The 22,487-nt window shown below is 54.4% G+C and overlaps 8 protein-coding genes across 8 annotated transcripts; 4 read left to right on the top strand and 4 right to left on the bottom strand.

Annotated features, from left to right (window-relative positions):
* Positions 1-73: 73 nt before the first annotated feature.
* UMAG_02450 (putative translation elongation factor eIF-5A) lies at positions 74-1,300 on the bottom strand (the record flags this gene model as incomplete). Its single annotated transcript, XM_011390432.1, has 3 exons — positions 74-427; positions 836-967; positions 1,298-1,300. 3 exons carry the CDS (start codon positions 1,298-1,300, stop codon positions 74-76), a joined length of 489 nt encoding a protein of 162 aa, XP_011388734.1.
* Positions 1,301-2,659: 1,359 nt separating this feature from the next.
* On the top strand, positions 2,660-3,703 carry UMAG_02449 (uncharacterized protein; the record flags this gene model as incomplete). Its single annotated transcript, XM_011390431.1, has 1 exon — positions 2,660-3,703. One exon carries the CDS (start codon positions 2,660-2,662, stop codon positions 3,701-3,703), a length of 1,044 nt encoding a protein of 347 aa, XP_011388733.1.
* Positions 3,704-3,898: 195 nt separating this feature from the next.
* Positions 3,899-7,312, bottom strand: UMAG_10160 (uncharacterized protein; the record flags this gene model as incomplete). The annotated part of the gene is made up of 1 exon (XM_011390539.1): positions 3,899-7,312. The coding sequence occupies one exon, from the start codon at positions 7,310-7,312 to the stop codon at positions 3,899-3,901; it is 3,414 nt and encodes a 1,137-aa protein (XP_011388841.1).
* Positions 7,313-8,552: 1,240 nt separating this feature from the next.
* On the top strand, positions 8,553-11,396 carry UMAG_10159 (uncharacterized protein; the record flags this gene model as incomplete). Its single annotated transcript, XM_011390538.1, has 1 exon — positions 8,553-11,396. The coding sequence occupies one exon, from the start codon at positions 8,553-8,555 to the stop codon at positions 11,394-11,396; it is 2,844 nt and encodes a 947-aa protein (XP_011388840.1).
* A 121-nt stretch (positions 11,397-11,517) lies between these two features.
* UMAG_02446 (putative DNA-directed RNA polymerase III core subunit RET1) lies at positions 11,518-15,027 on the bottom strand (the record flags this gene model as incomplete). The annotated part of the gene is made up of 1 exon (XM_011390430.1): positions 11,518-15,027. One exon carries the CDS (start codon positions 15,025-15,027, stop codon positions 11,518-11,520), a length of 3,510 nt encoding a protein of 1,169 aa, XP_011388732.1.
* A 1,239-nt stretch (positions 15,028-16,266) lies between these two features.
* UMAG_02445 (putative type 2A-related serine/threonine-protein phosphatase SIT4) lies at positions 16,267-17,399 on the top strand (the record flags this gene model as incomplete). The annotated part of the gene is made up of 2 exons (XM_011390429.1): positions 16,267-16,503; positions 16,581-17,399. The coding sequence occupies 2 exons, from the start codon at positions 16,267-16,269 to the stop codon at positions 17,397-17,399; spliced, it is 1,056 nt and encodes a 351-aa protein (XP_011388731.1).
* A 352-nt stretch (positions 17,400-17,751) lies between these two features.
* Positions 17,752-19,119, bottom strand: UMAG_02444 (putative rRNA (adenine-N6,N6-)-dimethyltransferase; the record flags this gene model as incomplete). Its single annotated transcript, XM_011390428.1, has 2 exons — positions 17,752-18,391; positions 18,755-19,119. 2 exons carry the CDS (start codon positions 19,117-19,119, stop codon positions 17,752-17,754), a joined length of 1,005 nt encoding a protein of 334 aa, XP_011388730.1.
* Positions 19,120-20,011: 892 nt separating this feature from the next.
* Positions 20,012-22,312, top strand: UMAG_10158 (putative adapter-related protein complex 1 subunit beta 1; the record flags this gene model as incomplete). Its single annotated transcript, XM_011390537.1, has 1 exon — positions 20,012-22,312. One exon carries the CDS (start codon positions 20,012-20,014, stop codon positions 22,310-22,312), a length of 2,301 nt encoding a protein of 766 aa, XP_011388839.1.
* Between the last annotated feature and the right edge of the window lie 175 nt (positions 22,313-22,487).

The raw sequence follows: 22,487 nt of genomic DNA, 5'->3' as shown, positions 1-22,487 counted from the left end.
AAAGAAGAGGCCAAGGACATGATCACGGAAGCCGCGAGAGGCACATCCTGGCAGGAGGATGGTGCAATATTTTTTACTTGCCCTGAGGAGCGTCCTTGAAGGAGAGGCAGTGTTCCTCGCCCATGGCCGAGACGACGGTGACCATGAGATCCTTGCCATCGTCGAAGGCGGCCTGGATCTGGTCGCCGAGCTCACCGTCGGGGACACGGACGTCGTCCTTGGTGTCACCGTCGTTGGTCATCAGGTTCAGGAAACCGTCGTCAATGTTGACCAGCTGGTACTCCTCACGTCGGACGTTGGGGACGTCCATGTTGTGCGTCGAGGGCGAAATGTCTTCGTACTTCTTGGTGGTGAAGATGTCGACGGCGACAAGGTGGACCTTGGCGTGACCGTGCTTGCCGGTCTTGGAGGTAGACATGTCGACAATCTGGTGCAGAGCACAGTGAACAGCAAGAAATGGCAAAAGGCAGACAAGGTCAGTCGAACTGCGCAGCACATCGCCCAGAGGGCCAATATTTCAACACGCAGCAGGGCAAGGCGCAAGGCGCGTGCGTGGCATGCGACAGAGTCGACAAAACCAGAGATGAGATCAATCCGAAGACGCTGGCTTGGCTGACAGCGTCAAGGAGTGTTTGCAACGCCAGGATATATATCACCCTGCCGCCACGGTTGCCCCTTGTCGAATCGTGTTGATGGCTGTCGGAGAATCGGATCGCATCGCGTCGCGCTGCACCACTTCCGTGTCCAAAGTTGATGGAAAAGCATCGAGTCGATTCGCAGTGGAGTCGCCTGCCGCACAGAATTCAACGACAAGAAAATCGAAAAGAAAACTTACCTTGCAAGGACGGCCCTTGATGACGACGTGACCGTTCTTACGCAGAGCAGAGCACTGCATAGGGAAGGTGAGCGAGGAACCGGCATCGGCGGTCTCGAAGGTGGCGTTGTGCTGCTCGTCGTCGGAGGCGGACTGTAGCCATATAAAAATAAGCAGAGGGCAAAGTGTCAACGGACGGGAATGTAGATACGCTAGGACAACAAGAACGACAAAGCATCGCCACAATCTGCAATCTGCACGTTATGCTTGTGGAAAGCGTCGGCCGAGATGGAGTAGCGATGAGCAAACTCTTTCGTGTTGTTCGAGGTGGCTATGTAGCAGGCAACACCGCTGCGGCTGATAGGCGAAAAGACCGCAGTTGGAAATCAACAGACCAAGTTCTTGCGTTGGCCTGCTCTCGCTGTAGCATAACGACGTCGGGCAGATGTGCTATGCTCTGTTCCGATGTTCCGATCAACGTACCATTTTGACTGATTGATCTACAGGTGGGTAGGTGGTAGTAGAGAGAAGGAAGCAACAAAGTAAAACAGGGATCGTGATCGTGGCCAGTTGCTTGCTTGGAAATTGCCTCACGAGACTCTGGCTCGACTGGGGTTTGATTCGCTGTGCTTTGGTTTGCTGGGTTTTGCTGGGCTGACTTGACTGGCTGAGTGTCTGATGAATGGACAGACAAGTAAAAATTGGCTTTGGCTTTGGCTGTCTCTGAGTCTGTCTGTCTCTTTGTGTCGTTCGAGAAGATCTGCTTTGCCCTTTCATTTTTTTCTTCTCTCTCTCTCTCTCTCTCTCTCTCTCTCTCTCTCCCTCTCTGTGTGTGGCTGGGCTGTGTGGCTGGTCATAGGTCCATGCAAGGCCAGTCTCGAGGCACTCACGACTTGTGCTCTGTCGTGTCGCCATGAAACGAAATCATGAATTGTCGTAATTTACGCCTCGAATCTGGACACCGTTGTAAACGCAAACGTCGCGCCCTGCAACCTCAGAATTGCAAGAAGCGAGACCAAAAAAAGGAAAAAGTTTTTCAACTTGCGGATTCATTAGAAATTGAAATGAAACGCACCAATCGTAAATTGTATTCAGGCCAGCCAAAACCTTGCAATGGTAAAGAGTATTTTGGACTTTCCGTACGAGACAGAATGTGAAATCGTGAATCTGTGAATTAGTTCGATCTCACGAATCGCTTTCCTGAACAATCACGAATCGCTCGAACGAATTCCTACCTTTCTCGCCCTGTTTCCTTTGCGTGTTCCCGGCGCTTGATAGAAATCGGGCTTCTGATCGCATTTTCCAACGCAGACGTAGCCAAGCCGAGAGCGTGGAGGTGGTCACCAAAAACAAAAACGTGACCTGTTGCCATCCAACCATCATCCCGTGACCTGGTCTGAATATTCGCCAATCCAGCCACCGCTCTACGCGACGCAAACGCGAGACCGACACCACCTGCATATCCTGCTCAAGTCCAACACCTGCAGTCCTCCATCCTCCTTGTCCTCATCGACGAGGTCGTATCCAGCGCGTCCGCCCGTTCGCCCATACGTCGCTGGGCGCTGTCAGCGTCACCGTTGTCATTATCAACCCAGCACAGCACCACTTGACGCGTCCAAACAGTGCTGATCACCATTCACATCATCGCGCTCTGCATGTGCGAAACCACTGAGGCGACATTCTGATACCTAGCGTGCAGCTGATACTGAGAACATCACACGGTACATAGCATCTCGAACAGTTGCTTCCTGTCGCCATCGCCATCGCCATCGCCATCGCCATCGCCATCGCCATCGTCGACGCGAGTATACGCTCCTCGACATTCCTCATCCGTACGCGCCCACCATGTCAGCGACAACAGATACAGCGCCGACAGAGACAGCATCGACTGACGAGCACATCACTGACGTGTCATCGGTGACGAATCAGCCAGCACAGAGCTCGGCGCGCTCCGAGGCTGCTTCTGCTTCTGATTCTGCTCCTGCTGCTGCTCCTGCTGCTGCAGTCGTAGCCGCGGCCGCCGCTCTTGAATCAACCCCCTCAGCTGGACGCGACCACATTGAACGCGATGTCTCCAACATCCTGGCTGAGCTCAACCAAGAGCAACTCGCCTCGATCGTCGCCGCAGCACGGGCTTCTGAAGCGCGCACCGCTGACGGCACTACATCGAGCGAATCGTTTGCCCAAGGTGCCAACCTCCCGCCTGGATTGGGTCAAGCAGCGAGTGCGTTGACGAGCATCGCTGCTGGATTCAAGCGCACTCCAGGAAACGACCGAACGAGTCTGGGCACGCCAACCAAAGCTTCCGCCGATGCACCACCATCATCCGAGGAAGATGTTAAACAACTCGACGTAGATTCGGCGGTGAAATCTGCCACGGATACTGCTACTGCCGCAGCTCTCGCCAGTCTGGGCTCACTGGGTGCATCACAACCGACGTCGACAACGTACAACAACGATGCAGGCGACGAATCAATCGAGTACGACTCGCCTCCCAATGGCGCATCGCCGTCGCGCAGTCTGAAACGCGCACGGGGTCCTGAACTTGACCGTCAACGAAAGGACAACCACAAAGAAGTCGAACGTCGTCGTCGATCAGCCATCAACGACGGCATCGTCCAACTGTCTCACATTGTGCCCGGCTGCGATGCCAAAAACACCAACAAGGGCGCCATCATTCATGCCGCAGTAAGGTACATTCAGGATCTGAAACACAACGAAGCGAGCAACATCGAAAAATGGACTCTGGAAAAGTTGCTCATGGATCAGGCAATGGGCGATCTGACCGCGCAATTGGACGAGGCAACCGCCCAGATCGAAAGACTGAGGCACGAGCTGGACGAGCGCTCCGCTGGTCCGCATCCGCAAGATGCTGCCCCAAACACCTAGGAACGCAGAAGCCGTAGTCACGATTCATGACTCGTAGCGTTCCGACGTTCACGCTTGGGTTTTGGGGGCTTTTGTTTTGTTTTGTTTTGTATATTGTATTATAGCTCATTGCTTTGCAAAAGGACAGTGCACGATTCATGATTGCGACTGTTTGCTGCGGTCTTGGTCGTGATTCTCGGTAGGAGGCGGGCGAAATCACCACCTCAACGAAAGGTTCTTGTTCCTGACCATGGGTCTAGTGACGACGATTCCGACACTCAAGATGGCCAGCGTCAGTAGCAACTGCGGCTTATTGAAGCTGTCCTGCAACACGTCGAACTGGCCACTTGGACTGGTACGAGTGGCGAAGCTATCGAGACCGTACGCGTAGACGGTGCAGGTGCTCTCGAGCAACGCTGGTCGCGTGGTGACGTGCTTTATGTTGGCAGCGGGATAGATGTGATTTAGGATCCACTTTGCATCTTGGGCGATCAGCGGCGAATAGGGGAGCAGCAATTCTTCCGCCTCTGCCTTGGTTGGTTTCGCTGTGGGACGGCGTGGATCGAGCAGTTTGCGCGGGATCGAAACAAGCGAGTCACGGTCTGTAGCGACGAGCAAGTTTTTCAGCGAGATGCCCAACTTGGTTGTGGTCGTGCCGAGCGCGTGCACCGTGCCGCCAGAGTAGAGGAACGTATGCATCAGCGCAAGTGGCAGCACAGACTGGGTGTTGAAATCGCTACTGTCACCGGTGAAACTGCTAAAGTTACCAGTGAGGCCGCTCCACGACGATCCAAGGCGTCGTCCTCCTGGTTTCGTAGCGCTCACATCATCAGCGCCCGCGGTCTCGGCTTGTGAGTACAATTCCACGCTAACGATATGCGTCGAAAGACCTTGTTCGGCATTGCGCACCGAATACGTAGCTGTGATCCAGTTTTCGACCAGATGCGCTCGAACCGGCTGCGCCAAATCCACATGGTCCAGCTTGAGCTCGTACAAGACGCTCCCCGTGACCGTATCGAGCAGATACAGACGCGCCTGGTTGAGCGCCTCGTTCTTGGTCACAACCAGCGACGCATGAGGGTTCAGGTACTTGTACAGAGTCGATCGATCGCCCAGCACGCGTCCATACGAAGCAATGGCATCCTTGCTCGGCGCTTGCAACACCTCAACCACCTCCTCACCTGCAGGCACTGTCCACGACCAGATCTGCTTGGGCTTGTGAATACTGCTTACGCCCTTTGCCAAGGTATGGCCGACAAACCGAGTCGAAGCGCCTGCAGAGGTGGCTGGCTTCTGTACCCAAAAGTAGAACCGATCTGAAACCGGTTCGAAGCGTTGTGCTACCGCAAGCGTGTCTGGGTAGAGGAAGAGGTTGTTGTGCTCATCAATGAGTCCGAGCGATTGCTGCCTCTCGACGGGGTCTTGTGCTGACTGAGGCAGCAGGAAAGCATCCTGGCATCGACCAACAAAGATTGCCTGACCGGACGAGGCGTCGTTGAGAAACTCTCCAGTGAGCGGGTTCAGCTCAAACACTCGAGTGGTGAACAGCCCAGGCTGAAGCTCAACCTCGGCGACAATCGCCAACAAAGGACTCTTGCCGTCGGTCGAAAGTTCGCGGACGGTCTGCATGAGCTTGATGTTGACAGTGGGCTCAGCCTCACCCTCGCCATCGCCGTATCCGATAAGCGACTTTTCCCACACCACCGTGTCCTTTGCGATTGTGTCGAGCGCGTACAGCTTGCCCTTGGCTGTGGCGACCACGATGACCTTACGGAAGCCAAACGGATCGCGGAAGAGGTTCGACGTCGTGTTGGCGTCGGCAACACGTGGTGCCAAGGAAGTGGGCTTTTTTTCCTGTTCCGTCTTTTTCTTGGCGGGCTTGTTAGCCTCCTTGACCATGGTGGTGGTCGAAGCGGGGTCGGAGCTGGCCGCCGCAGCCGCCGCAGCCGCCGAGCCGGAACTTGCAAGCCCAAGCTGCTCGAGGCTTCCATACGAGCCCGTGGCAAAGCGCGTGGCAAAGCGGATCATGTACTGAGGCAGATCCTTGAGCGAAAGCGTGTGACGCACGAGACGCTGGAGAAAACCTTGGTGGATCAAGCTGGCGGCACCACCTGGGATAGCAGAGAGCTTCTTCTCTGGAAGGTCCACAAAGACAGCGTGGGTGGTCTGCGTGAGTCCCTCTTCCAAGATCCACTGGTGCTGGTCCTCGAGGAGCATGCGAACCGAGCCGCTGGATGTGACGAGGACGGTTCGACTAGCTAGCTGAAACTGTCCGATCTGGCTCGCCTCAAAAGTGGCCGCATGGATGTTGCCGTGCAAGTCGTGGTCCCACTGGAACGAGAAACCGCTGACTTGACCCTCGCCTCCATTGTTAGCGTCGGCCCAGAGAAAGTGGAAGTTGAGCAGATGCTGAGATCGAGAGAAAAAGATGCGCTGCAGGTAGGCGTGACCTTGCCGATCGTAGGTTCCTGCATAGACGGCATCGTAGGCGTCCTCTTCGAACTCCCAGAAGCTGGTGAATTTGGCGTCGGCAGAGACCTTGAGCACCTCGGCAAGTCCGTCGGAACGTCGACCGACAAAGAGTCCCTTGTTGGAGAGACCTACATCGACGAGAGCGGTAAAGCTGGATTCGGGACGCTTGGCGTAGATGACTTGAGGCTGGGCCAGACGCTTGTTGGGCGGGTCGAGCGGAGCGGCTCGGACGGAACCATGCTTGTCGAGCCAAGCAACCCAGGAACCGGGACTGGCGGTGGGTGGTAGGTTGGGTAGCTGGTTCCAAGGGAGGACGACGACATGGGCGGCAGTGTTGAGGCGCGATGCGATTTCGTGCGTAGTGATCAGCTCACCGGTGTGGGCCGAAAGCGTGGCGACTGAGATCGAGCTGTAGACAGAGTTGGTGTTGCGCAGTAGCGAGATTACATGGAGCTTGTCCTTGTTGGCGACGATGCGGATGACGGAACGCGATGAGATGTTGTCCTGCGGCTCCCACTTCCACACTTGAGCGCCAAAGGCACCGTTGAGACGACGGACGGTGCGTGCGTTGGAGAGCACAACGAGGTCCGGTGGAACATCACTTTTGGCTTTGTCGGTAAGAAAGACGGCATCGGTGGCAGGGAAGCCAGGCTCGGGCAGCAAGCCATCACGAATGTTGTGTAGCTTTGACTCCCAGATGAGAAAGCCGGTCAAGGCATGATAGAGACGAACATTGGCACCGCCATTTCCAGAAATGACAAGAGAGACCTCGCCAAATTGCTTTTGAAGCAAGAGCTGATCGTGCTCTGCAAGGAGCTGACGCCAGACGATATCACCGTTTCGCGGATTGAGAGCACCAACGGCATTGGACTCGGTAGCGAGGAAGATGGCGGTCTGTGCTTTGTCCTTGACGTCGGCGTCGGGTTTGATGATGCGATGGAAGCGAGGAGACAGGTAGGGCGTTGCAGAAGCATTCGAAGCGTGCGGAACGCCCATGCGAGGGACGTGCCAATCGATCTTGCCCGCTTCAGCCTTGGAAAGCGCCGTGGCAGAGCTAACGCCCAACAGCAGCGTCCAGAGTGAGATGAGAAGCGTCGACGCGACCAAGCGGTTCAAGCCGCTGCGCCGACCTGGTGAAGTGGACAACGCGAACACCATGGTTCGCAATGCTCCTCGTTTTGCTAGCTGGCTGCAAACGAATAGCTGGGTCTACGTCTTGCGCAGATTGACCAATTTCTGGAGAGAGGGTACTAAGACAAGACGAGCAGACATCCACCACCAAGCTGCTTGGACAGTTGTGAGTGTGTACGCTTGCACGCTTGCTGTGAGCCGAGTCGAGAGTGTTCTTCTCAAACAAGCTTGAAGCCAGTCACGAGTCCACCGTTAGCTTGTTGGTCAAAATGCGGACTGTGCGTGGACGCGCTTTCGCAAATCGTGAATGGATCTTTGACGATCTCATCGGGATACACCCGATCTTGACCCCAAATCATCACCTGTCGAGATCGGGTGATAAGATCGGCTGATACACACGGGATTCCCAATTTGCCAACCACGAAAGGACGAATCGTGAATATTTGATGAGAATTACTGTATTGAATCGTAAATGTGGATGCGGCGACTCACAGCTGCGCAGAGGGAAAGCGCGACAGGTACCGCCGACACGCTCACGCCTCGTTGCCTGCCTCGTGCTTGTGGCTCTGGGCGCAGAGCGACTTGACAAATCTGGATCTGTGCTAACACTACAGTGACGAGTAACTCAACGTGACTCAGTTATTCACGATAAACGATTCGTGATTCATATCTGTGTAAGTCAACTTATATACACACTCTTTTTTCTGCGATTCGTGCTTCAAGATTCGTGATTCAGAGCGCGAGTGTGATTCACGATTCGTGATTCTGCTGCTTCGGCAATCCGTTTCGGTCGTACGTCGGCTTGGTCCTGCGTCTTGCCCCGCACATTCTTTTTTTCCACGCTCAGAACGGTCCGAGATTGCTCCCTTCCTTACCACTCATCGCATTGTTCGCCGTCTCTCTCCCACTACCAATCGCTTTTCCACCCGCATACATTCACCATTGCGGCAGAGAGACGCTCAAAGCTGCTCGACATCTATCAGGCTGCGCTGGTAGCCGCTACCTCGCCGTCAACCGTCACGCCGCAAGCGAGACCGGTACCACGATACTACGGCGCGCGTGCCATTCGAGGCTCGCAGCTCTCGGCTCGTGTAGAATCACATACACGATTGTAGCTGCATTCCGTTGCATCAGTCAAGCTCAGCCCCTGCGCTTGCTTGTTCAGCTGTGCTCTGCCCTCGTCATTCCTTGGCTCGGCCGATTCTTGTCCGTGCTGGCCCTTCCAGTAGCCACCCGCCAAATCTGGACAAGCTCTTTCTCCACCGCAATGCCCAAACACGACGCCAAGGCTCAACGCGACCATACCGTCACAGCAGACGACGACGATACCAAGGGCAAGCCGAAGAAGGTGCTACGTGCTTGCGACGCCTGTCATCACCGTCGTGTCCGATGCAATCACAACAACCCCTGCGACAACTGCATCCGTCTCAACATCAACTGCACCTGGATCAAGGCGTCCAAAGGCAAGCAGGCTTCAGGAAGACGCATCGACCTTCTTCGAAAAGGCCACAATCCCGCAGCTTCCGAGCTTCCTCCATCACCGCCCAATCCGAGGCCATCCACCGATCATGCGTCCATCACCGCACCCAGTCCATCAGGTTCGCGCATCATCCTGCCGGCTCCCACAAACATCCAGCCATCCTCTCACTCGCCACGTCTCTACGCACCCTACGCTATGAGTCCACCCGGATTGCCCGCCAGCGCTGCCTCTCCTTCTTCTATGCTCTCTTCAAACCTCTACTCGCGCGATGCACCCAACAGGACTTCCTCCGGTGGTAGCAGCTACAACAGGTATGATCCTGTGGCTCAGTCGGCCTCAGCCGTGCCACCACCGCATGCGTCTCCTAGTTCCCACTGGTCTAGCCCCTCGTCCCGTTCGCCGGGCCATCGATACCCATCTCACAGCGCATATGCACAGCAGGATTACCCTCCGCCGCACCCCGCGCCATCCTCCTCTGGTCACCACCACCACCATCCACATCCATCCTACCCGCAACATCCGTCGCCGCACCCTTACCCACACCAACAGCAGTACCAACAGCCACCACCTCATCATGCTTCTGCGCAACATACAACACCCCCGCAGCGCCATCCGTCCAATGCAGCTCACGGTGTCAACGGTCCCAATCCATCCTCCTCCTCCTCCTCCTCTGCAGCTAATCACGGCTTCCCGCCCTCCGATCGCTTCTCCGAGCGTCTGAGCGGCTCCTTTTCAGAGATCGCTCCCGATATCGCTGCCGGTCTTCGTCTGCCTGACTTTGGCACATCGCTCGCCGACTCCTATCTCAACGCGCAAGCCGGCGCCGATCGCAGACGCAACGTCTTGCTTGACATGAATGCAGCTGCTTTCCCCGACGACGCCTCGGCAAATCATTTCAACGGCTTTGGCACCGCCAATAACGATCTAGGTAACACGCATGACCCTCATGGCAATGGAGCGAGCCATGCGAGAACTTTCCTCGACGTCATCGGTCAAAACAGTCAGATGCTTGGTGGGCCCAGCTCGACTCCAGGCTCCGTCAGTCAATCCGAAGCCGAGTTGGTCAGCAACGAGCCTCATCCGCTCTCTGACTCGGTGCTAATCCCCAGCATCGCCATCTTCTTTGAGCGTCTTCAATCCATTATGCCCGTCTTTACTCGAGCTTGGATCTTTGGAAAGATTGACCGTGGAGAGCATCGCACCGACGCGCAACTCGGTTCCATGCTCATCGCACTCTCCGCTTTTGCTCTCTGCCAGCCTGTCGACTCGGCCGATCCGGTGGACAGCTCGTCGCGCAAGCGCAGAGTGCGTCGACTGCTGGAGGAGTCGGTCAGGATGCGCAGCAGTGCTCTGCTAGGCAGTCACCCGTCTCTAGAAGCCATCATGGCCTCGTTTTTCATCTTTGGCACCCTCTTTGGTCTCGGCGAGGAGAACGCGGCGTGGTTCAGGTTGCGCGAAGCAGTGACACTCGGCTACCTGCTTCGCATCCACGAGACCTCCTCGTACGAGCATCTCGAAAAGGACGAACAGGAACGCAGGCTACGCGCCTACCTTTTACTTGCCATCACTGAACGTGCTTACGCCATCCAGTCCGGTTCCTCTATCACCTTCAGAGGCAATCCACGCAAGGCGACCGACTCAATCCGACGCAAATTCGACGTCTACCAGTTGCAAGACTTTCCCAACCTGCAAAGTCGACTGTTCGACGTCGTGGACGAAAAGTTTGTCGACTGCTGGAATCGCAAGTGTCCAGGTCCGGGTTGCGACTATCTGGATGCCAACAGGGCGGTTCAGCTGCACCGCGCCATCAAGGAAAGCGACGAAGACGAGCAAAAGGAGAAAGAATCTTTCCATCGCGATCGTTCCAGTGGACCTTCGCGTCGAGAGAGCACATACGATGGTCGGAGGCATCACCCTTACGGCGGTCATGGTGTCAAGGCGGAAGATTCGACGGGTAACGGTGGTCATGCCAGCAAGTCGGATTGGGACAAGAGCAAGGTTCAGAAAGCAGATGTTGAGGTGACGCGACAGTGGCTGCTGAATAGGTTGTGGATGACGTGTCGCTCTCATGCGCTTCTGACGGCTGATGCCGAGGAGGAGCCGTTAAGGATCGACTATGCTATCGACATTGCACGTGAGACGTTGCGCGTATGCAACTCGCTCTCGCTGCGATCCATGGAAGCGCACGGAATCGGTCTCACACGTAAACTCAACGATATCGCACAGACCTTGGTAATCGTTTGTCGCGACTATCCCACGATCGCCATGTCGGTACCGTTCGAAGGCGACCCTATCAAAACCGACCCGACGCTCTTTGGACCATACTTTGGACCTTCGCCACCCGACGCCTCGGCACCAAGTTCTGGCAGCCACCACCACCGCTCGCCCTCCAACATTGACTCTTGCAACGATCACCCCTCAGCTACGTCGAGCAACCTGGTTCCGCTCGACAAAGCCTTCTCGCCTTCGTACGCCATCGAAGCCATCCTGCACAAATACCTCGACATTTTCAAACGCTTCAGAGCCGGCGATCATCCCTACCTGCCCCTCTTGGTCGAGGCGGTCAAGGAGTTGCCCAAGATGGCAGAGTTGAGCTTCGATCGCTTCTTGAGAGAGATGGGCTTGTTTTGAATCTCGACCTTGCAATTGCGCAAACTCTACAGACCACCTTGTTCATCACAAATCTCGCGTAGTGGTGTGCTGATCATGTGGTTTGCATTCAGTTATGGCGACATGAATCGTCTCCTGCCGACTAGACGGCATCCTCCAACACCAACCTGGGTACCACCTGCATAGCCATTAGTTCCTGGAGCATCAACTTGGTACCGTACGGAATGGTGAGCTGAACAACATGTTTGCTGCTGCTGCAGTAGGGACAGAAGCCGTTGTAGCCCATCAAGCCGCACTTCTGGCAGGCATGCACAGTGAAGGCATCCGAGCTGATCATCAACCTCTCCAACAGCAACTGGGTTGCACCGTAGCCAATCAGACAGTCCCTCTCCATCTCGCCCAATCTTAGACCTCCATCTCTGGATCTACCCTCGGTGGGCTGTCGTGTGAGCACGGCACGAGGACCGCGCGCTCGAGCATGCATCTTGTCTTGAACCATGTGTTTGAGACGTTGGTAGTAGATCGGACCGAAGTAGACGTAGCATTCCAGAGGTTGACCAGTGATACCAGAGGTGAGCGTCTCTTTGCCCGCATAGTTGTAACCGTTCTCGACGAGCAGCGCCGACATATCCTCGACTTTGGACCCGCCAAACGCAGTGCCGTACTGCAAAGTGCCCGTGATCACTCCCGCTTTTCCCGAGAGCAGCTCAATCATCTTTCCGACCGTCATTCGAGACGGGAATCCGTGCGGATTCATAATGATGTCTGGGTTGATACCTTGGTCCGTAAACGGCATGTCTTCCTGCTGCACAATCAGACCACATACACCCTTTTGACCGTGTCGCGAGGAAAACTTGTCGCCGAGCTCCGGCCGGCGTGTTTGTCGGATCAGCGCCTTGATCAATGTTTGGTCCGAGTCCGTGTCCGTGATGAGCACCTGGTCAATATAGCCCGATACAGGTGGTTTGTACGATAGTGGTGCTGATTTGTACGCCACGGAAGCCGCAGCGTTGGACGCGCCGATCATGATAGCTGCTGACGAGTTGTCGTTCGCATTCACCGGTGTTTGCTTGTTGACGTACACATCGCCTTGCTCGACACGCTCACCGACTCCCGCAATGCCGTCGGCCTCCAAAATGTCGTACCGCTTCTGTCGCTTGCCCGTGGTATCATCCACAGGTGCATCCGCCAACCGGTCATGGGTGCCGTTCGGATACTTGCGGATCACTGTCGATGACTTCTTCATCGTCTGCGAACGCCCGAATCCACGATCCAGAGATGCCTTGTTCAACACCAGCGCATCCTCGATATCGTAGCCCGAGTAGGACATCACCGCTACCATGCTGTTGGTCCCCGCCGGAAGCTTGTCGTAGCCGATCAGCTCGATCGTGCGTGATTTCACCATGGGCTGTTGAGGGTATAGCATAAGATAGAGCAGTGTGTCGATGCGAATCAGTTGGTTGTAACCGATCGCTCCCTGGCCTTGTTTACCCATCGCACACTGATACGTGTTTCTCGGACTCTGGTTATGATGAGGATAGGGGATCAGACCTGCCACGGCGCCGAGGATGGTGAATGGTTCGATCTCGAGATGCGTCGTATACTGCGGCTTGATCTCGTGCTCGTACATGGCAATATTGGCGTCATTTTCTTCGTTGACGTCGACGTACTCGATCAGACCGTTGTGGAGGAAATCGTCAAAGCGACGAGCGCCCGACTTGAGCTGCTGCATGTGCGACTCGGTGACACGCGGATGACCGGTAAACGCATCGACAATGATCAGAGGTCGACAGATGCGCCCACCGTCCGAGGCGATGTAGACGGTCTGGTGATGGTGGTTCGTATACACCGAGACGAACTCGGACACGCGACCAGCACGGCGCAGACGACGAAACTGCAGTACAAAGCGCTGCGGGAATCGCGTCACGCCCAGCACGTTACCGTTCAGGTAGACAACATACGAATCGGGACGGTAAAGCTCTGCACCGGTGAGAAGGTGGATGTCTTCGACACCGAGCGTGAAGGCGATCCTAGCAATCGGCTCTTCTTCGACGTCCGTGGTGATGTGCGTGGTAAGCGCCAGATTTTTTACGAGACCACACGCTTCACCTTCTGGGGTATCCGAGGGACACAGCATGCCCCACTGTGATGGTTGCAGCGCGCGTGGACCCGAGACCTTTCTCGTCTTTTCAAACTGCGAGCTGATCCTGGTCATCATTCCCAATGCAGCAATGAAAGACAAGCGACTGAGAACGTGGGTAATGCCGGCGCGTTCCATCTTGAAACGCTTCAAGCTCCAGTTGCCCGTCGAGATGGCACGCACAAAGCCCGAGGTGATGTAGTCGCCATTGAAGTGGAATTGGTTGAAGGCGTCAAACTCGACAGTACGGTTGGGCTTCTTAAGCACCTTGTCGATGTTCATCTTGAGATCCGAGTTGAACTTTTTGAAGAGGTCCTCAAAAAGAAGCGAAAGCAGCTGTCCTGCCAGTTCGAGCCTCTTGTTTCCGACGTAATCGCGGTCGTCGACCTTCTTCTCGTCCTGCATGGCCATGAGCACTCTGCGAACCATGGATGCGATGTAAATTGCCTTTGGACGGAAGTTGAGCCTCTCAACAGGCACGTGAGCCATGATGACAGTAGCAAGAACGTCGAGCGCCTCCTCGGAGAGTGGACGTCGCATCGAGAGCGGCTTGCGCGATGCTTTGGCGCGAGCACCGATAAAGTCAAGCGCTTGTTTGCGCGTGTAGATGCCCAATCGAGCGGCCTCCTCGAGGTTGATGGCAAAAAGCTCCTTGTGGATATCGTCGTGACCTGCAACAAGCTGAAGGATCTCGCGATCGGCTTGGATACCCATGGCTTTGAAGGCGACGGCGATCGGAATATCTTCGTGAAGCGAGTTGTGCTTGAGATAGATCTTGCCGTGTTTTGTGAGAACGTACGATTTGGACTTGCGCTCGTGGGTTGATGAAGTAACCGAGGCTGACACAGTACCCTTTTTCGTGTCGGCCTCGACGATGATCCTGTTCTTACTGAGCTGTTCTTGAACGAGAATCACTTTTTCTGTTCCCTTGACCACAAAATATCCTCCTGGATCCAAGGGGCATTCACTCATCTTTGCAAGTTCCTTTTCGGACTTGTTGGCGAGAACGCATTTGTTGCTGCGAAGCATGACGGGGATGCGACCAATGGCGACATTCTTGCGGCGGATGATCTTGCCACCTCGGGTATACTCTATGTTGACAAATATGTGGGCCGAGTAGGTGATGTCTCGAAGTCGGCATTCGTGCGGCGTGATGGGCCTTTGCAAAGCATCGCCGTCGTATCTGCGAGGCTCTCCTACGGTGATATCGGTGTACTTGAGGTAGAACTTGGGATCAATGTCGGAAGTGATCTTTTCGTTGGCCTTGATGATATTCTTGAGGTCATGGTCAACAAAGTAGTTATAAGAGTCGATGTGCTGCTTGACTAACCCTTTGACTTGGAGAAAGGCGGGAACAAGCTCCCACTTGTCCTCGACCGTCTTGATAGGGTCCATGAGACCCTTGCCTTTGTAGTTGGCGGCCTTGAGCGCTGCAATCGGATCATCTGAAGCCATGTGTGGCAAGTGACCTGATGCCTGCGCCATCTCGACGATGCTAGACGGAAGAGCCATTGCTGCGGTTTGTGCAGAGTTGCGCACGCGCAGGACTCAGTCGTGGTGACCGTGCTACCTCGGTTTGCAAGGCCAACTGCGACGTTACAATCAGGGCCTACGTCCAGCTTCACGCCTGTTGGATCGATCCGCGACAAGTTGGATCCGTCACTAGATTGTGTTGGGAGCCGACTCAAGCGATAATATGGGCGTTGTGGATCGTTGCTGGGCGGCCCCCCTGTGATGGGTGTGGAGCAAAGATTCGCGGAAAGGGATGTGAGCCAGTCGGAGGGTCTACCGAGAGAAGATCAGATACACCGCAGGGAACTCGACCAGTGCGTATAGATTGCTTGTGCGGGGGAAGAGCAAGGGTGATGCCTTCGAAGTGAACTCAGGCCAGGCGAGATGGAGTACGGTGGGTGACTTCAGAAGAAAGCGCTTGCGATTTGCTCACTTTTCCTCTGTATGGTGAGCCATGATTTTTTCTTTTGCTGCGCTCCAAGGATGAATGATTCGTGATTAGATTGCCGGGTTCCGTAAAATTCGCCCTCCTACCGATCGGATCTGCCGATGGACAGCTTACGGTGAATCCGATGCCCCCAACTCGCTTGGAACGCACAAATCACGACTAAGCCACTCAAAGGAAGAGGTTTTAGCTGACGCCGCCGCTAGGTTAGCTCCGGCCAAAAAAAGGGTCTCAGCGTCGATCTGTTGCTTGAGGCAGAAACAGAGAGGCACACAATCACGAATAATCGTGAATCGTCAATCACAATCATGAATCACAGAATCTTGCTGTCCAAAGCTCGACTCGAGACAAGTTTGCGAGCCGATCGATGATATCGCAGTCATAACGTGTAATGGTCAAAGTGCATCATCAGCTTGGTCAGCTACCACACACACACACACACACACACTCTCTCTCTCTCTCTCCTCCAACATCTTTCAATCACTGTATCAACAGCATCTCCTTGTCTGCGGCTCTGCTTTGCAAGATTTCCAATAGAAAACGGTTTACGAATTCGCACACTTCATCGCATCGACGCTCATCGACGCTACGGGTGATCCGACAGGAAACGACGCTTGCGGAATCATCTGATCTTTTCAGCAGCCCCGGCAGAGCCTTGAATCGTCTTTCTTTGTCACTTTTCCTGCATCTGATCCTCTTTGTTCTCGATCACCTGTCGTCCTGCCTCGCTCGAAATCGATTCGGAAGCTCAGCCTAGACTAGCCTCGCACCGCTCGCTTCGAGCTTCACTCACCATGACTGTTGGCAATCCAGACACGTGGATAGAGCAGCTCCGACAATGCAAGTACCTACCAGAACCAGACATCAAGGCACTCTGCGAGATGGTCAGAGGCATCCTCATGGAAGAGAGCAATATCCAACCCGTTTCCAGCCCCGTTACGGTCTGCGGTGATATTCACGGCCAGTTTTGGGACTTGCTCGAGCTGTTCAGAGTTGGCGGAGAGCCGCCGGATACGTCGTATGTGTTTATGGTAAGTCGTCATATCCTTCGCATCTTGCCAGCTACTCGAGAGCCCCGCTGATCCGCTCCTACCTTTGCATGCAATAGGGTGACTTTGTCGACCGTGGCTATTTCAGCCTGGAAACATTCTCGCTACTCATGGCGCTCAAAGCACGACACCCATCCCGGATCACGCTTCTTCGGGGCAACCACGAGTCACGCCAGATCACCCAAGTTTACGGTTTCTACGATGAGTGTCAACGCAAGTACGGCAACGCCAATGTCTGGAAATCGTGTTGTCAAGTTTTCGACTATCTCAACCTAGCAGCCATCATTGATGGACGCGTTCTCTGTGTTCACGGTGGTCTCAGTCCAGACGTTCGAACACTGGATCAGATTCGAATCATTGCTCGCGCGCAAGAAGTGCCACACGAAGGAGCATTTTGCGATCTCATGTGGAGTGATCCGGACGACATTGATACCTGGCGAGTTTCACCGCGTGGTGCAGGATGGCTGTTCGGTAGCGCTGTGACCAAAGAGTTTAACCACGTCAATGGCTTGTCGCTGATAGCAAGGGCTCATCAGTTGGTACAGGAAGGATACAAGCTGATGCACGACAATAACATCGTCACTGTTTGGTCAGCACCCAATTATTGTTACCGATGTGGCAATGTTGCGAGCATTTTTGCCGTGGACGATTTGATCGCGTACGAAAGCAAAAATTCGTCTTCTGCTCTTGTGGATTCTGCGCTCAGCGATACGGAGCAAGATGATGCCACAAATACAGAGCTAGATGCAGGAGCGAAAACAGCAGCCTCAGGCGAGAGCATGAAACCATGGGAAGCAACGCAGTCCAACTTCAAGATCTTTGACGCTGTACCGGATCAAACCAGAACGGTCACATTGAATAGCCAGTACTTCCTCTAATGCCCCCACAGCCAATTGGAATTGCGGCGCATGTCCGGTCCGTTGGTTCAGTCAATGTGCTTCCCATGCATCAAAAGCCTCTTTCGGTAAATGTATTTGTAATGCGTCCCTCTTACAATCCATACACGTTCACATCGGCACGCTTGATTCGCGACAGACGAGAGAAAGAGAGGGAGAGAAGAATAGAAAGAGACATAAAAACGATGCTTGCAGTGGAAGAAAGTAGGCGGTACAAATACAGGTGGATGCGTAATGGTGCGATCTTCTATCGAGGGTATCGAGGCAGGGTGCAAATAAGAGGAGAGAGGGAGAGCACGAGTAGCGCTGGGAGAGTGGAAGTAGTAAGAGGGCATCAAGAAAAGTGAATGCCCTTCTCATGAAAAGCAGCGAGCAAGGTGAGCAGATCATCAATATCCATCTTTGCGGCTCTGTTCTCTGCAGATCCCGTCTCCACGAGCACTTGCTTGACCATGTCGGCAAAACTGCCTTGTTCGGGCATGATCTCCTTGACGGCGCAATACGTCTTGTAGTTGGACTCGAGCATATCAATGACACCACGAGCGTCAAAGAAGCTCGCTCTCACTGTCTTGTTGCGTCTAGAAAACACGATTCGCGTTAGGCCGTCAAATTCTTCAAACGGGATCGCGGGCGGCGGGTTGAGTGGCGTGATGCGCACTACGCTTGATTCGACCTGCGGTGGTGGTCGGAACGAGTTGCGAGAGACCTTCATGATGTGATCTACTTTCGAGTAAAGTTGGACGTTGGCGGAAAGACGACACCATAGATTGTCACCGGGTCGTGCGATGAGTCGCAGAGCGAATTCTCGCTGGAACATGAGGATCGCACATCGGAAGAGCGGTCGGTGTGAGAGCAGTTTAAAGACCAGAGGTGATGAGATCTGGTAAGGCGTGTTGGAGATGCAGACGTCAAAGTAAGGTAAATCGGTCTTGCAGAAATCGCCAAGCATGATGTCAAGCTTGCGTTGTTCAGGCCTAAGGGTGCAAAAGAGGGTCAAACGGAAAGGGGCGATTGCAAGTGATCAAGTCAGTATCCGAGTGTACAGCGTCCCTGCGTCAGCCATGACAGCGAACAGAGCCTCTGTGCACCAGCCCATTCACCCTGTCTCCGATAGACACCAGCACTGGCAAAGTCGTGGTGCATTGGATCAGCTATCTTGGAAAATTGCCGCATTGTCCGATTGCAAAGTCGGGCTCGTACGAAAGATGGTAAATGAATTCGTTCATCATGTAAGAAGACCAAGGCAAGGCTGCCACGGGGCCGGGTTCGTTGGTCGACGAGGGTGTGTGCTGGCACTGCTGATGCTGGTCGCTCTAGGGGCGACGGTTGATACTCACTTTCCTTGAACACGCTTGCTCAATTCGGCAGCCATGCGTGGATCCATTTCCACTACGGTGGTCTTTTTGGCCTTTTCGAGGATGCGAACGGTCAGATTACCTGTACCTGGACCGACTTCGAGAACCATGTCCGTTGGTTTGAGGTTGGCCTTGTCGACAATACCCTGCGCCACGAGAGGATTCTTGAGGATATGCTGGCCGAACTTGTCCGTGTTGAAGATGGGGTTCTTGGTGGTGGCACTCGAGTTCTGGTTGGATGCGTGAACAGAGCTGGAGCTGGATGCAGCTGAGCGCGCCGAGCCTGATCTGAGACCGGCGGAAGGCTCGTGCTGTCTTGATAGCTTTGCTGATACCGCTCGAGGCATGATGGCGACTGCGTTGATGGGCCAACCTGATGGTGGAGTGTCAAGAAGAAAGGCCAAAATTTTTGCCAACAGAACTCACAACTCCAGCTCAGACTCTCAGACTCAGCAGATTCAGCCAAGTTTTTTTTTCTTTCTTTTCTTCTTCTCTTTTTTTCCGCTTCACCCTCACACAGCGATCTGTCGAACACGGAAACACGAAAGGGTCCTCCTCCGCGCCAAAAAAAAATAATCACGAATCACGAATCACGAATCCCGAATAGGCACGAGGCGTGAGGGCAACACGGCTCGGATCCGGATTTGCTTGGTTTAGAGTGTAAGATCGTGGACATACGGAGACGGTTGAGCCAGCCTACACCGAGACAGATGTAAGAGCGCGCCCCGAAAGCAATTCGTGATTCACGATTCACACAAAGCACAGGGCAACACACTCGTGACTCACAGACTGCAAGCTTCAAGCTTCAAGCTTCGTGCTTCACGCTTGGATTCGCACGCCGAGCTGCCTGCCGCTCGTCAGCCAATCCGAAGAATCGTGAATTCGTAATACAACACTCGCGCAAGCATTCACGATTCGTGATTCGTGATTCAATGTTCCATATGTTCACGATTCATCGGCTTGCTCATCTCGCAGCTATCGTTTCCGATTACCCCCATCCTCCAACTGCTGCCTAATCCAAGACTCGCTCTCGATAGAAGCTACTCTGTCGATCTGGTAAACGGGCGAGTCAACGCTGTCTCTTTCGCTCGTAGTCTGCATTCTTTTTATCTGGCGGTCACTCGTCGCAATCGCCAAAGCGCTGAACAGACAGCTTCGACGACAGTTCAGCTCGTCAACTTGTTTCATTGACCGTCGACAAAGTAGACTCGCCCTGCGTTGGGCTCAGCACAGCCTAGCATGAGTCGTCCTCGCTTCTTCAATGCTCCCCGAAAGGGTGAGAACTTTGAGCTGCGTGCAGACCTCAATTCGGAATACCGTGATCGCAGAAAGGATGCCATCAAGCGTGTCATTGCCAACATGACTGTCGGAAAAGATGTCAGCGGTCTCTTTCCAGATGTGCTCAAAAACATGCAGACCGAGGATCTAGAGCAAAAGAAGCTCGTCTATCTCTACCTCATGAACTACGCAAAGACACAGCCCGAACTCGTCATCCTCGCTGTCAACACGTTTGTCAAAGACTCGGAAGATCCAAATCCGCTCATTCGTGCCCTTGCCATTCGCACAATGGGCTGTTTGCGCGCAGAAAAGATCATCGATTACCTCTCGGATCCACTCGAAAAGTCGCTACGCGACGAGAATCCGTACGTGCGCAAGACGGCCGCCATCTGCGTCGCCAAGCTCTACGATCTCAAGCCCGAATTGGCAATCGATCGAGGCTTTGTGGGCCTGCTCAAGGATATGGTCGGAGACAGCAATCCCATGGTCGTGGCCAACGCCGTCACTGCCTTGACCGACATTCACCAGGCCGCACTTGAAAACGATCCAACTGGCCAGTCAGCCGTATTTGTTATCGACCCGGACGTGCTCACCAAACTCCTCATCGCGCTCAACGAATGCACCGAATGGGGTCGTATCGCCATCCTCAACTCGCTCGCGCGTTATCGTGCTCGCGACGAAAAGCAAGCCGAACACATCTGCGAACGCGTCATGCCTCAATTCCAACATGCAAACGGCAGTGTTGTCCTCGGTGCCGTCAAGGTCGTTCTCATCCACATGGCAAAGGTGTGCAACAATGACGAATTGATCAAGCAGCTCGTACGTAAGATGGCGCCTCCCTTGGTCACCCTCATCTCGTCCGCTCCCGAGGTGCAGTGGGTTGCGCTGCGAAACATCAACCTCGTATTGCAAAAGCGTCCCGACATTCTGCAGAACGAGCTTCGTGTATTTTTCTGCAAGTACAACGACCCATCCTACGTCAAGCTCGAAAAGGTCGAGATCATGATCAAGCTCGCCAACGAGCGCAACGTCGACATGCTCCTGTCCGAGCTCAAAGAGTATGCTTCTGAAGTGGATGTCGATTTTGTACGAAGAGCCATTCGTGCCATTGGCCAGTGCGCTATCAAGATCGACACCGCCGCGGAACGATGTGTCCATGTGCTGCTCGATTTGATCGCCACCAAGGTGAGCTATGTTGTTCAGGAAGCCGTCGTCGTCATCAAAGACATCTTCCGCAAGTATCCGCACAACTATGAGGGTATCATTCCAACGCTCTGCTCCAATCTCGAGGAGCTTGATGAGCCCGAGGCGAAAGGATCGCTTATCTGGATTCTTGGCGAGTACGCAGATAAGATCTCCAACGCCGAAGACTTGCTGGCGCATTTTCTCGACTCGTTCACCGATGAGCCCTACCAGGTGCAATTTCAGACCCTCACTGCGATTGTCAAGGCATTCCTCAAGAAGCCCGATAGCAGTCTAGCCCAACAGATTGTGCAGCAGGTGTTGGAGAAGGCGACCAAGGAATGCGATTCGCCAGATTTGCGCGATCGTGCCTTTATCTATTGGCGTCTGCTTTCGTCATCTGATTCGGCTGCGGGGAGAAACGTCATCCTGGCCTCACGTCCTCCCATTTCGATTCCGTTGACTACGGTACCACCAGCAGTGCTCGACGAGCTCGTCTCGGAGCTATCGAGTCTCGCCAGTGCGTATCACAAGCCAGCTGCGACGTTTATCGGGAAAGCGAGGATCGGTGCTGACGGGTTCAAGGGTCAAGGTGGTGAGGCAGAAGACGATATCACGCGTGAAAAGGCGCTGGCGACCGTGGTGCAGGGACAGAAGTCCGAGAATCTGCTCGATTTCGGTGACGACGATGTCGACCTACCCGCTACTAACGCGGCATCCGGCGCAGGTGCAGGCGCATTGGGAGCGCTCGCAGGACTGGACGAACTGATGATGGGTGCTAGCATTTCCACTCCGCCCATGTCGACGAATGGGAGCAGTGCATCCCACACCGGCGCGACATCGACAACCGCCGCCGGCGGTGGTGGACTAAACGATCTACTCGGATTGTTCGATGCTGCACCCGGTGCCGAGCAACCTGGGGCTCAGAGCGGCATGCAGGCCCTGCAAGCCTTGAAAGCTACCCCTGCTTCCCCTGTCAACAATGCGTTTGGTTCGCCCGTCTTGGCTTCAACTGCTACTTCGGCAACAGCCAAATCGGCACCTACTTCAGGGCAGGACGACTTGCTCGGGCTGTTTTAATTTCGCCCAATGTACTCTCAGAGAACGTTGCAAGTATGCCATCTTCGCTCGACAAGGCATGACAGAATGGGCAAGAGTACGAGACAGGAGACTGAACTTGTCCAGCTGAGATTGAGCTTGCTTTATGGTAATATACAAGGAAGACAGGGTTTGAGGTTGTGCATGTGGCACGGAT

Source organism: Mycosarcoma maydis, chromosome 5 (assembly GCF_000328475.2).
Source record: "Mycosarcoma maydis chromosome 5, whole genome shotgun sequence".
Taxonomy (NCBI): Eukaryota; Fungi; Basidiomycota; class Ustilaginomycetes; order Ustilaginales; genus Mycosarcoma; species Mycosarcoma maydis.
Note: the sequence above shows the minus strand (reverse complement) of the source record. Positions and strands in the feature narration are given on the sequence as shown.